We start from the raw sequence: 15,337 nt of genomic DNA, 5'->3' as shown, positions 1-15,337 counted from the left end.
TCGGAGGTACCATTGCATTTCTATACCACAAAGTCTGGCCTGAGTGGTCTACAAAACATCTACCAACTTTGAGATGCTGTAGAACTATGGTAGGTAGAGGAGATCACCATGCTCTTACATGTCTCTCACGTACAACAATTAGAGTCTGGACTGGGTGTCCTAACATTAAGTCTTGGTATGATGAGAATTATACTTTGTGTTGTTTATTTCAACTTAAAATCTAACAGCAAAACATCATTTCACCTTAAATGTGAGAATTGAACTCTTCGTCCTCCTCTTTCCTTTCCCTTTCTTTCTTAGCAGTTCAGTCCAAATGTCATGAAGGGAGCTAAGTAAAGTAGGCATCCACATGAATGTGGATGATGAGAGTTACAGCAGCCCAGCATGAGGTGGTAGAGACTGAGAGGGATGAAAAAGCTATCCATGTAAGGCAGAGGGTATCACAGGGGTGGCTCAGAGGCAAAGTGGCAGAGCCCAAGAAAGGTGATAAGGATGCCTATGGTGGTGTAGCCTGGCCCAGGATATCAGAGTCTAAGAAGGCTCGGAAGGGTTCCATTGCCACAGAGAGTGGAATATGACTCTGGATGTTGGGTCAGAGATCAAGTGGAGTGAAAAAGAATACACACAGGATGGAGGCACTGCACAAGGTCGGAACCTGAGTGAGGTGAGAAGAGAGGGGATAGCTTAATAAGTGGTTTCAGGGCAGGTGTGGGAGTAACTTGGGAGCACATGTCAGAACCTGTGCAGGATGAAGAGGACCTTTATAAAATCTACAGCGGCATTCCCTGGAGATTAGTTATATATAGGGGAATTGAACAAATGCATAAATATTTCTATATATACACATACACACACACTGAGTGAGAAGGCCTGGGAGCAAGAACACCTCAGTAACATTGCGTACACTTAGCATCCAGATCATGGTTTCTAAATACCATTCTCTAATAAAAGGATCCAGATTTGCTTAGGAGAGTAGATGACTACTTCCATGGCTACAGTAGAAAAAACACAAGATAATTCTGGGACATTTTGTTGTACAATAAAGTAAGGAAGTATTCAAAGAATGATAGGCACATGTAAAAAAGATAAACTACATTAAATGGGCTCTTGTTGGCCAAATCATTGACAATTTGGTCATCAAAATAATATTAATAGATTATTACTTGTTTAATAAAATAAGAAATCATTTATCCACTCTGATAGAGTAGACCATTTTGATAGAAATGTATTAATAAAACACTTAAGTGTTCATTGAAGAACAGTATATTTGAATTGTTTCAAAATCTCTAAACACAAAGTACTTACTAAGTATAAGGAGGAAAAAAATAATTTTAAAATGGAAAAGTCTGATAGACAATACCTCACAATCAGTGACCAAAGTTAACTTCAGCAGTATTGGGGCAAATTGAAGTCCTGTACCACCTGAGAGGGTGTAATATAAAGCACATGGTATCCCTGAATCATAGTAAAACAGCAGACACTAAGGTGCACCCAGCTGGGGAGAGGAACAGAGGGACAGAGTAAGACAGTGTAATCAGTGTATTCTGGCTGGTGGGGAGGAGACTTCTTAAGGTGATCATTTTTAAAAATAAGAGCCAATTTTCACTGGTTCTGTTATTGTTTTTAAAAGTCTTTATAGACCCTTTTTATTACCTGCACCTTCAACATACAGCTCCTACCAGGACCCCTAACCTGTTCTTGGTAGCTGACTGCTCAGACAAGCCCAAACTGAGTGAAACTTGACCAGATCACAGCCTTGTAATCTTCAGCAATGTCAAAGTCAGAAAAATCAAGGAAAGAGTAGGGAACGGTTCCACACTGAAGGAGACTGAAAATATACAACGATTAAATAAAATCTGTAACTCTCAACTGGGTACTTTTGCTGTGAAAGATTTTACTAGGAAAATGTTAAAGTGGGGCCTGAGGATTAGACACTAGTACTCAATCAATGTTCATTTTTTTTTTTTTATTTTGATGGCTTTATTGTGGTTATGTAAAAGAATGTCCTTTTTAGGAAATATAAAAGTTTTTAGGGGGGTTGGGGCATTGGTTTGTGTCATGATTCTAAGGGGTTCAGAAAAAATATTTCTTTGTATTATTCTTGCAAGATTTTCTATGTTTTTGAGGCAGTTTCAAAATAAAAGTTAAAAGTGTATTGACTTCATATCTAATACACAGTTGCATTCAAAGCAGGATCAAATGTTTTCATATGGTGTTACTCTTCTCTTTTTTCAGGTACTGGTCTTTTGAGCCATCCTGTTTTTACCCAGGAGCCACAAGACATTATTTTTCCTTTGGATTTATCAAAATCTGAAATCATCCTGAATTGTGCTGCCACTGGTTACCCTTCACCCAGTTATAGGTAAAGTCATACTTCTGAAACCACACTGTTTGTTTGTTTCTTTGTTTGTTTATTTATTTATTTATTTATTTATTTATTTATTTATTTATTGTCTTTGATGTAAAACATGCACACAATAAAGTGTTTAGAATTACCTAATTTGAAGGATGCAGCTCAGTGAATTTTTACAAAGGTAAAGAGCTGGATACCCACCGCTCAAATGAAAAAAAATGTTATATATTTTCAATATCCTCAAGTGTTGCCACTTTCCACTACCCTACTCCCAACCCAGGAACCATTGTTAGATCTCTGTCTTATTCATTAGGATGACTTAGAAGAGTGATTTTTTTTTCCTTTTCAATTTTTTATTTAAATTCCATTTAGTTAACATACAGTGCAACACTAGTGTGAGGAGTACAATTCAGTGATTCATTCCTTACATATAACACTCAGTGTTCATTGTAACAAATGCCCTCCTAAATACCCATCACCCATCTAACCCTTCTCTCATGCACCTCTATCCATCAGTCCTCAGTTTGTGCTCTTTGAGTCTCTTATGCTTTGTTTCCCTCTCTCTTTTTTTTCTCCCTCCCATATGTGCATCTATTTTATTTCTTAAATTCCATGTATGAGTGAAATCATGGTATCTGTCTTTCTCTAATTTATTTTGCTTATTAGCATAACACATTCTGGCTCCATATATGTTGTTGCAAAAGGCAAGAGTTCATTCTTTTTGATGGACATTTGGGCTCTTTCCATAGTTGGGTTATTTTTGATAATGCTGCTATAAACAGTGGGGTTTATAATCAGTGGGGTTTCAATCAGTATTTTTGTAACCTTTAGGTAAATACCTAGTAATGCACTTGCTGGGTCATAGGATAGTAGTTATATTTTTAACTATTTATTTATTTATTTATTTATTTATTTAGAAGAGAGAGAGAGAGAGAGAGAGAGAGAGATGTGTGTGTGTGGGGGCGGGGGAGAGGTAGGGAAAGAGGGAGAGAGGATCCCAAGCAAGTCTCATGCTGTAAGTGCAGAGCTCCATGTGGGGCGTGAACTCAGGAATCTTGAGACCATAACCTGAGCCAAAATCAAGAGTCAGACCCTTAACCAACTGAGCCACCCAGTCACCCTCTATTTTTAACTTTTTGAGGTAGTTCCATACTGTTTTCTAGAGTGTCTGCACTAGTTTGCATTCCCATCAACAGCACAAGAGGGTTCCCTTTTCTATGCATTCTTGCCAACATCTCTTGTTTCCTGTGTTGTTAATTTTAGGCATTCTGACAGTGAGGTGGTATCTCATCATAGTTTTGATTTGTATTTCTCTTCTTATGAGTGATTTGAGCATTTTTTCATGTGCCTGTTAGCCATCTGTATGTCTTCCTTGGAAAAATGTCAGTTCATGTCTTCTCCCCATTTCTTAACTGGCTTATTTGTTTTTTGGGTGTTGCGTTTGGTAAGTTCTTTCTAGATTTTGGATACTAAAGTTATTATTATCAGATATGTCATTTGCAAATATCTTCTCCCATTTCATAGACTGCCTTTTAGTTTTGTTGATTATTTCCTTCACTGTGCAGAAGCTTTTTATCTTGATGAAGTCCCAGAAGTTCATTTTTGCTTTAGTTTCCTTGCTTCCGGTGACAGGTCTACTAAGAAGTTGCTCCAGCCTAGGTCACAAAGGTTGCTGCCTATGTTCACCTCTAGGATTTTGATAGTTTCTTATCTCACATTTAGGTCTTTCATCCATTTTGAGTGTATTTTTATGTATAGTGTAAAAAAGTGGTCCAATTTCATTCTTCTACATGTTGCTATCTATCCTGTTTCCCCAGTACCATTTGTTGAAAAGATTATCTTTTTTCCATTGGATATTATTTCCTGCTTTGTCAAATATTAGTTGACCATATAATTGTGGGTCCATTTCTGGGTTTTCTATTGTGTTCTTTTGATCTATGTGTCTATTTTTGTGCCAGTACCACACTGTCTTGATGACTATAGCTTTGTAATATAGCTTGAAGTCTAGAATTGTGATGCCTCCAGCTTTGCTTTTTTTTCAAGATTCCTCTGGCTGTTTGGGGTCTTTTTGTGATTCCATACAAATTGAGAATTATTTGTTCTAGCTCTGTGAAAAATGCTGGTGGTATTTTGATAGGGATTGCATTAAATGTGCTTTGCGTAGTATAGACATTTTAACAATATTTATTCTTCCAATCCATGAGCGTGGAATGTTTTTCCATTTCGTTGTGTCCTCTTCAGTTTCTTTCATGAGTTTTCTATAGGTTTCAGAGTGTAGATTTTTTACCTGTTTGGTTAGGTTTATTCTTAAGTATCGTATAGTTTTTGATGCACTTGTAAATGGGATTGATTGTTTTATTTCTTTTTCTACTGCTTCATTGTTGGTGTATAGAAATACAACAGATTTCTGTACATTAATTTTATATCCTGCGACTTTGCTGAATTCATGTATTAGTTTTAGAAATTTTTTGGTAGAGACTTTCAGGTTTTTATTTAGAGTATCATGTCGTCTGCAAATAGTGAAAGTTTGGAGAATTTTTCTTGAGATTGGTGGCGTGCAGTGCCATGTTGTGGTTAGAATTGAGGGGAAAAACAAAAGAAAGAAAAGAGAAAGAAAGGAAAGGGAAGGAAAAATGAGAAAAGAAAAAGAAAGGAAAGATGGAGGGAGACAGGTAAGGAAAGAATAGAAAAACAGGTAGCAAAAAGCACAGAAAGATGAAAGAAAGAAAGAAAGAAAGAAAGAAAGAAAGAAAGAAAGAAAGAAAGAGAGAAAGAAAGAAATTAAGAAAAGAAAAGAAAGAAACAGAAAAACAACAGAAAAAGCAAGGAAAGGAAAAGATTTGTTTCCACAATTATCAATCAGTTCTGCACTTAATTAAAAATATCTACTGGCTTATAACAGGCAGAAGGATATAAGATAGTGGTTCTCATGACAATTTACTCATTAGTTTTTACCTATGAAGAGATACTCTGAATGAAGAGACTACAAATTTCACTGTTGCTAAAGGCTTCTGTTTCTAAGATATGTGTGAATTAGTAGGCTAAAGACAGGTAATTTAGCTTATTATTTCAAATCCCCTTAACGTGGTTTAGCTCATCTGTAATATCATAGCATAAAATACTCATAGACAAGAGGCTTTAGAAAGAGAGTGAAAAAAGAACTTGTTTTTAATGTGAAAATGGCAGACTCAGACCCAATTTCCATGATAATAAAGCAAAGGGCAGAGATATTTCAGATAATGCACATTAGCAACAAAATGTAAAGTTTTAGTTAATATGACCCTTTCTAACTTAAATTTTATTAAAAAGACTCACTCATAACCTTAGATTGTGTGTGTGTGTGTGTGTGTGTGTGTGTGTGTGTGTAATAGAAAGAAAACCTTTATGATACAGATTCTAACATTATTTGACATTATTTGGATATACCGTGAAGCCACATGAAAGAGCTATTGATTAAAGCAAGGAATGATCATTTCTAGTCACAGTTCTGATATTCATTGTGTGACCTTGGAATAATCATTTCTCTCTCCTGGCATTAACTTCCTCCTTATCCATAAAGTGAGGGTGTGGTTGATTTTAGTAACTTCTTTTAGTAATTTCCTTTTAGGGAAAAAAATCTCATAGCAGAAAATAAGTTCTATATAAAGCATAATTTTGAAAACATTTTAAAAGCAACTTGTCTTCTAGTCACTTCCAGTGCAGTGAACACCTTCACAAACAAGGTTTCAGTGCAAGCATCAAGATATAGAAATTTAGGTAAGTTTGAACAAAACTTTCCCATGGAAAGGATCACTCTAAATTTTTTTAAGGGCCAAGTAACACATGAGAATTAAAGTCTAGCCAGGAAGCTTTGCAAAGGGAAGGAAAATGGATTACATAAAGTTGGTACTTGGGTAGTATTTCTTCTAAATAAAAGTCTTAGATAATCGGATAGCCATGAGTTTACTTCTAGCTCAGAATATATATTTTATTTGGGAAAGTGAAGCAACACCTATGTAAATGATTTGTACACAGGATAAACTATATCAGAAGTACATCTGCAAATGTCATAGAGGATTTCTGGCAGATCTCCTCTTGACCGGATCACCAGAGGAGATTTTTTTAACTTAGTCTACTCTGCTCTAGTCATGAGGTCTTAAGTCTGAGGTCTAGGTGTCTTTTTTTTTTTTTAATTTTTTAATGTTTATTTATTTTTGAGAGAGAAACAGAGACAGAGTGCGAGTGGGGGAGGAGCAGAGAGAGGGAGACAAAGAATCTGAAGCAGGCTCCAGGCTCTGAGCTGTCAACACAGAGCCCACTGTGGGGCTTCAACGCAGGAACAGTGAGATCATGACCTGACCAAAGTCGGACGCTTAACCAGCTGAGCCACCCAGGCACAAGGTGTCTTTGAATAAAAATCATAGAAGTTGTCCTTCTGCCTTCTATTCTTTTCATTTTGTCACGTCATCTTCTTAATAAGATGCCTTCTTTATCCCATGGGATAAAGCAGGATATATATAATTGTGCAGATTTTATGATTAATGGATATGACTTCTGGAAAAATTAGATGACTCATCCAGGGATACACAGGAAGGGAATGTCAAAGCTAGGCTTAGGACTGTTGGTATAGGCCAAGGTCAATGGAATCAAATAGTACATATTACAATCACCCAGAGAGACTGTTACAATTTTAGATTTTGGAGTTCTCCTTCAGAAATTTAGGGATGGGCTCGGAAATAAGCACTTTAACAAACACGTAATGTAGCAAGGTCCAGTTCTGAAACACATACACACATACTATATTATCTAAGGACAATAAACATACCCCCCCAGCCATTATATTCTTGATACGGGGCTTAATTACTTAATATTAAAGGGTGTTCCCCAGAAAAAGGTCAATATTTTAGTTCAAATTCATTATGTTTCCTGGAATTAATATGATATTAATGCAGATGCTTAAAATAGTCATTTAAAGCAAATTTCCTACTTTGCATTATAGGAAAATTCTCCTGGGTCTGCAATCCTATCAGTAATGTGTTTATGACAATCACTGGAAATCATTAATACTATTTCTCCATTGATTTAAACATATTAATTAGGACAAAGCCCACACCAAGAGTTGAACCCCTGATCTATATGCACAGTTTAATAATCATTGTACCACAGTGATTAGAATGATTATGGGGACACTGTGAAAAATTCATTTGCTGCAGCTAAGCCAACAACTTTGAATTTGTGTTGAAAAACAATTACTGAGCTTAATTAGGAGCATGTAATGATGACAGCAGTTATTTCAGCGATTGATTCCAAAATTAAAGAGAGCTGGCAAACTAAGTGTGGTATATCCTTTGCTTTGAAAATGAAAGGGAACATAGAGGTCCAAAGATCATGCCCTGTAAGCAAATTGTGAAAGACAGTATTATAAAGCTGGTAAGGAGAATATTGGAATCTTGAGAAAGGCCTAAAGACAGAAAATGTTTCTATATTTGATTTTTAATATTGAGAACAAAAAACTGTACAAATTTCTCTAGAAAAAAAGATTTGACAGAAAGTATACTGTTTTTGGCTGTTTTCTTTCAACTTCTTTTTGTTAAAAAGAACTTGAGGTACACAAGAATTGGCTAAATAATTTTAAAGCGACAGAGTTTATCAAAAACCTCTGATTGATTTTATATTTGATCAATCACTTACCTGTTTGAATAGGGTAGAGGATTACCTATGTCTGTATTTCTTTCATACTACAGTAGACATTTACCATAGTCTCTACATTGGATATTTCAAGACGCTCCTAAAAAAGTCAATGACACTTAGAATAACATTATAAAATGTAATTTCTTTCTTACAGTTATCCACCCTCTTCAAAATATTTTTAATACGATCTTAGCATGAAGGGGAAAATAACAGCAAAGCTGGCATAAATCCTGAAAGTACATGGTTTGGACATTGGCTATGTTCCATTAGAAACATTCATTTGTTTTTCTAAAAGACTGATTGTCTTAATTCAATATTTTTAAGTGTCTTTCTTCCTAAATGATTTCTATGACTACACACAGCTAGGAATATATCTAACTAAATATGCAACATTTATAGTTCAAAATGTCTGGATATTTTGAAGAAAGGGGTGAAACGTGGAGGAAGTGGGTTTGATTAAAGATAATTACTGGGTATTCATTCATCTTAAAATGACCAAATGGAATTTCTAAAACATCTTATCATTCTTTGAAAATAAATACAACTGTAAGGCCCTTCTGCTACTTAATTCATGTACCTATAGTTGACTAATAGGTAAGTCAAGAGACTATTTTCTGCCTAAAATAAAATCTCTCAAACTGCATTTATTTTATTAAATAATTTTAGTTTGGCATTTGTAAGTACTGTTGAAATATATTCTGCGTGGTTAATTTTCCAAGTAAGAGACTCACAGAGACAATCATGTTCCAAAATAGGTGGGTTATTATTGTTTTATTATCAGCCTCAAATTGGCATTGTAAAATCTTTACTGGCTTTCTTTATGCCATTTGTAATATACGCTTCTCGGATTTCTATCTCTAAATCATTTTCAACGTCCAATTTTGCAGTATCGGTTGTGGGTGTTCAGGTATAGTATATGTTATTTGAAAAGTCACTAAAGGAATAGAATGGCCAGTATTATTGACTGAATGTCTCAGTTTTATTTTTCATTTCAAGAGTTATGTTGCCTTCTTGTACACATCTGGGTGAATGTTTGTGATTCATCAAGAGTGGAAGATCTTTCAAATAACCTAGTTGTTGATATCACTGAGTTCCTAAATACAGTCATCTTTGGTGAAACTGAAGGATTGTCTTCACATGTAACCATGTTTGTTGTTGCTGATTTAAATGGTCCTAGCAAATAAATAAATACGTAAATATATACATCCGTACATACATGGTCTTAGTAGTACAGCTACCTGTTGTTTAATACAAGGAATGGCCAACTCTGTATATTCTAACATAATTTGATTTTTTTCCCTTGAAGGTGGAAGCAAAATGGCACAGATATTGATTTTACCATGAGTTATCACTACAGGTTGGATGGAGGCAATTTGGCAATCAGTAGTCCCCGCACAGATCAAGATATTGGCATGTACCAGTGCCTGGCCACCAACACTCTGGGGACAATACTGAGTCGGAAGGCGAAGCTCCAGTTTGCATGTGAGTTTGTGGGGGCAAATTTAATCCCTGTGTTTGTTTAATACAATATTTTTGTTCATATTAAAATATTAGCTTTGCCAATCATCTGTTCTTTGAGGGTGATTATTTATGGAGGTAAAAAGTTTTGACAGCATGCATTTAATGAATCCATACTCCTAGGGATAGTCAAAATCTTCTTGAAAAAAAGGAAGAAAATAACTGTGTTATTATATTTGATAAATTATGTTGAGAAATATCTCTAAAAGTTTCAGATATAAATTTTAAGAAAAATATATATGACACATTACTGTTTTTCTTTCTTTCTTTTTTTTCCTTCTCTTTTTCATTATATATTAGTGTGCAGAGCACAGGAAGAAAAAGCTGAGGACAGAGATGTCTTTTGGGGGAGGTGGATATTCTCCCAGGAAATGTGATCACACACCCACAGTTAGATGTAGGTGGAAATAAAGTGGTTGCCAAAGGCAGACTTTATATTAACTGTAACAATGTCCAGCTGCATCACATAAATGTCATCCAAGTAATTACCTTGGTGACATTTGAGGACATTAGCAGATGAACAATAGACATATGGCTTCTTATATCCTTTATACATAGGGTTGCCGGGGACTGAAATGTTTCATATTGGATCCAGGGATAGCCTTGATTGAAAGTAATTATATTTGTTGATATGGATGAAATAGAAGCCTTGAATTTTTCTCTTTACACCTCCTCCCCCACCCCACTTCTACCCACGCCTGCCTCACAGGATATATCAGGGAGCCAAAGAGTTAGCAATTAGTCTCTTGGGTGCTCATGGAAAGGTATATTCTGTTACTTTGAAAGAGTAATTGTTTTGGAATTTTACTAATAAAATATATGTTCAACGCCTACCTTGCAGAACCAATGTAGTCATCAACAGATACATGAATTAAGAATTGAGTCTATCTGCCATTGCAAGTCTTGTGTTCCAAAGATCCCTTGCTTCATACCCATTTCCTTTTAGGTTGGCCATTTTGGGGGTAGTCTTATTTCTGAATGTGTGTGTGTGTGTGTGTGTGTGTGTGTGTGTATTTAGTCATAGATACAGATGATATAGATACAGATATAAATATAGATATAGATAGATATAAGCATTATATAGGTATATATACACATACATATATGCATGTGGTCATATATACACAGACACTCATGTATATACACACATGCATTGCATTGCTAAATGTATTTGAATGTGTTATATATGCATAAATAGATAATGCAAAAGTTTATGGAGATAGGTGGAATATGAACAAAGGCTTGTGGCTATTTTGAAAAAAAAAAACAAGAGAGAAAATGATAGAAGGGACATATCTAATCAAGAATAAGTTTTCCTATGAAAACACGCTCAACATCACTAACCATTATGAAAATGTAAATCAGAACTATAGTAAGATACTGCTTCATACCCATTAGGATGGCTATTAGTAAAACACACACACACAAACAGAAAATAACAAATGTTTGCAAGGATGTGGAAGAATTGGAACATTTGTGCATTGGTGATAGGAATGTAAACTGGTAGAGTCACTGAAAGACAGTCTAGCAGTTCATGAAGAAAATTAATGGAATTACCACATGACACAGAAATTCCATTTCTATGTATTTACCTCAGAGACTTAAAAGCAGGCAGTACTCGAACAGATATTTATATACCCATGCTTATAACAGCATTATTCTGAGTAGCTAAAAGGTGGAAATAACCTGAATGTAGTGTGTGTGTGTGTGTGTGTGTGTGTGTGTGTGTGTGTACGTGTAGAATAGAATATTATCCTACTTTAAAAATGGAATAAAATTCTGATACAACATGTGTAGCCTTGAAAAAAATCCTGCTAAGTGAAGTAAGCCAGACACAACAGGACAAATATTGTATGATTTAATATATCTGAGGTAACTAGAAGGGAAAATTCATAGAGACAGAAGGCAGAGTGGTGACTTCCAGGGACTGGGTGGAAGGAAGATTCGGGAGTTAACTTTAATTAATACAGAGTTCCAGTTTGGGATAATGATAAAGTTCTGGAGGTGAATGGTAGTAATGATTACACAATCTGAATTTATTCAATTCCACTAAATTGTGCACTTTAAATGGTTAAAATGGTAAATTTTATGTTATTTTTTTTTTAAATAGTATCATCAGAATTCAGTGGAATAGAGTTGGATTTTTTTTCCTTCATCATAATTCTTAAAAGAAAAGAAAAGACTAAGGTTTCTTTATTAAGTATCTGTTTTGGTTCTTTGTACAGAGAAAGTAGTCTAAATGCTAGTCTCCAGCCTAATGGAAAGTTCCTAAAGTACAAGACCTGTGTCTTCGATTAAATTTGAATTCCTCACCACCACCTTCATAAATTCCCAACAGTGCCCATGGTGGTAGAAAAGGCTTTTGGTATGTAGGATAACAATGGTAGTGGAATGGTAAGATTTTCGATACAGACAGATCTGAGTTCAAATTCTATCATTGTCAAATGTCTACTGGTAAAATCAGGCCACCTCTAAACAATAGTAAGCCTCTGTTAAGAAATTTATTCAATGGAATTATAGCATTATCCATAGAACAATGACCTGGATTACTGGAGATCATGATTGCAAAGTCCCCGTCCTTTAAAGGCATTTGTGAAATGAAAGCTCTAATTCTTCTTGTTATTTTTTACTGCCTCCCTCAATTTGGTCAAACATTTACATATTTCAAACTGCTACAGTTACTCATAGAAAGGTCTTCTAATTTACATTTTACACTTTCTCCAGACGAGTTTCTTCATCTCTTGTTTTCAAGACTTTTAGGTGCTTTGACATATATATGTTACCTTTCTTGAGCCCAGCAACCACCATAGGAGATAGATGCTATTGTTGTTCCTATTTCACAGATTAAGAGCCTGAGCCTCACAGAGATTGGTGCTTTTTTAAAGGTACATTGTTAGAGAACCAGGTGAAACTTGAGTATAAAAGTAGAGACTGTAAAACTCATGCCTTTCATCTTATAGTAGTCAGTCCTTCCCCAACACTGCCCACACAAAATATGTGTGCTTTTTAAATTTAATTTGCTCTTGGCATAGTACTTGTGAAAATATTATGCCGTATCTTCAAGATAGTAAACTTCACAATAATCCTGGTGATAGATGCTGTTGATACCCTGTCCAGATCCCTGTAAATGGACAGTGTGCCCATCTCCAGCTTTTAGCGACCACGGCTGCACCTCTTTTACCACTTATGCCCCAGACTCCCCAGGGGATCAGGCTAACGCTGGACAACAGCTGAGAACCCCATCTTGTTTATCTCCTTCCCCGGAGCTTTCCTGCTTCCCTCCTTCCCTTTATCCTGGGAGTGTTCTCTCACTAAATCATACAGACTTGAATGTCTGCCTAGGCTCTGCTTCTAAGGAACCCAAAGTAAGACATTTAATATAAGACATTTAATATAAGGTATTTGATCTACTTATTGATAGAAAAGTTAGGTCCAGAAGCCCTACTCATGTGAATTTCTATAGTAAGAACAAAGATATACATCAAAACAAAATTGTATCAATAACTCTGCTCCCTACAGGTTGGCAGTCAATTGTATAGTGTCACTTTGACCTTCAGAACAAATGAACTATGAACAGCCTTTCAGAACCTAACCTGTCCCTGGGAAAGACTCTGTAGGTACATACCTCTAGATAATTGATGGCTTTTGTTTGTAACTTTTATCTGGATGTTCAGCAATTCAAAAACACCCTCAGAGTTTATTTTAGACTCAGCCCATAACATTTTGCCTCATCCTGATTCATCCCACCATGAAACCATGCTGAAATGTGGTCCATGTATCCAAAGCTATCTATCATGAAATGTCTTTCCAAATCAAATCAAATCTGTCCTTAACCAGCTCTGTGACCAAGACAAGACTTATTAGAGGTATGTTTTGAATTACTTGATTACAAAAACAGACCCCTTCACTTCTTCCACATAAGATTCTGTCATTCCAAATTCTCAGATAGATTTTTTATTTTAAGCTCTTCCTTTTTCCCCCCAACCTCAACCCTAAAGCAAATTCTGCAGGTGTCTATTTACCAAAAGCTCCTGCTACCAACCTGGTGTTCTTGAATGATAAAACCAGTTTGACTTTTTACAAGCTACACTTGTAGCTGCTTTGAATTTCTTTTATTTCTCAAGGACTTTGGTGGTAAAGGTTGAATGTAGACTTCTTCCTTTCATATGTATGTTAATGAATTACTCTGTACTTGTGTGAGAGAACATTGCATCTGTCATTGCTCTTTAAAATGTCAACCTTGAGAAAAAAAGATAGGTGTTTTAAAAGAAACCTGTGATTTCACTGAGCTATATATATATATATATATATTTGAGACTCTTGTAATAATGCAGCTCTACCAATGAATAGATAAACATTTGGGATAAGAGTTACTCATGAATAGGACTTTTTGGTTATGCATTGTTAAATATTTAATCACAGATACCCTTTCAAATAAGATTGTCCCATTATTGCAGAGGAAAAAGTAGCTGGACTAGAATCTCCTAACTGACCATTGATTTATTCAAGCCAACCACCCAGAAAACACCTTATTTATATGAATCTAGCTCTGTGCTTGGGCTGAAAGATTAAATGATAGATAAGAAATAGCTACTCCCTGTCTTCACAGAGCAGACAGGTGAAACCTTAAAAAAAACAGGAAAAAAATAAATTGCTAACATCTATATAGTACATATTAGACAGCAGGCATTATTTTAAACTCTTTAAGTAAATTGATTCCAGTGAACCTGACAATAACCCTATGAGGTAATTTTCAGATGAGCAGATTGAAGCATAGAAGGATTAACTAACCCACCCTATATCACACAACCAATAAGTGTCAGAGTCCGTGTTTAAATCCATGCAATCAGAATGTAGAATCCACATTCCTACCACCTATCGCACCTCCTTAAAAAAAGTATCAGGTGAAGTGACAGAAGTAGACCTAACCTACAATGGAGCCCAGAGTGGGGAATCATAAGGTTTGCCTGGATTGGAGAGAGGGCAATAGAAGTATTCCAAAGGGAATGGGGGCTTGAATTAAGCCTTGAAATACTAGTTTGTTTTCCCAACACAGGTGAGTGAAAGAACATTCAGATCCAAAGGAGAGCAGGGGCACCTGGGTGGCTCAGGCAATTAAGCGCCTGACTTCATCTCAGGTCATGACCTCACGGCTTTTGAGTTTGAGCCCCGCTCTGCTGTCAGCATAGAGCCCACTTCTGATCCTCTGTCCCCCTCTCTGTCCCTCTCTTGCTTGTTCTCTCTCTCTCTCTCTCTCTCTCAAAATAAATAAATAAACTTAAAAAAAGAAAAAAAAGGAAAGGATAACAAGAAGAAAAGCAGATATATGAACAAGCTCAAATACCAGAGAAAATCTGAGGAGATTGACAAAAGACCAGGCATGAAAGGCCAAGTTCATGAAATGACTAGTTTTCTAGGAAGAGTCTGCAAAATAATTTGAAGGCAGGTACTTCCAAATTTTGGAATCCCTTTATATCCAAACCCAGTCTGTAAAAAGTGGAATGATTGAGTGATACTATGAAATGCCAAAGAAGCACACAAAAACCCATCATGGTGTGATGCTTTTAGGCAGAGGCACCAGAGGCAAAATGACTGTGTTTTTTGTGCACAAGTGTTCATTCATGCATAAAATGGGGTGTTAATATTACGCATTTCATACAGAATTGATATCAGGACAATACTGATTACACATTGAGAGAGGGTAAGGGTGACTGTGAGGTGTTAATGGACTGCTCGGCAGAGACCTGGCTATGCAACTATAATATAATAGACCAAGGCTGGGACATCAGTATTTAT

General features: G+C 35.8%; 1 protein-coding gene across 1 annotated transcript in view; it reads left to right on the top strand.

Moving 5' to 3' along the window:
- Positions 1 to 15,337, top strand: part of CNTN6 (contactin 6) — a 290,327-nt gene that overhangs the window by 118,418 nt on the left and 156,572 nt on the right. Inside the window, 2 exon segments of the mRNA XM_086697579.1 lie at positions 2,236 to 2,362; positions 9,330 to 9,505. Coding sequence (XP_086553705.1) covers positions 2,236 to 2,362; positions 9,330 to 9,505 — 303 coding nt within the window.

Source organism: Puma concolor, chromosome A2 (assembly GCF_028749965.1).
Source record: "Puma concolor isolate L17-30 chromosome A2, mPumCon1.1.hap2, whole genome shotgun sequence".
Lineage (NCBI taxonomy): Eukaryota > Metazoa > Chordata > Mammalia > Carnivora > Felidae > Puma > Puma concolor.
This window is presented reverse-complemented; position numbering and strand designations above follow the sequence as displayed.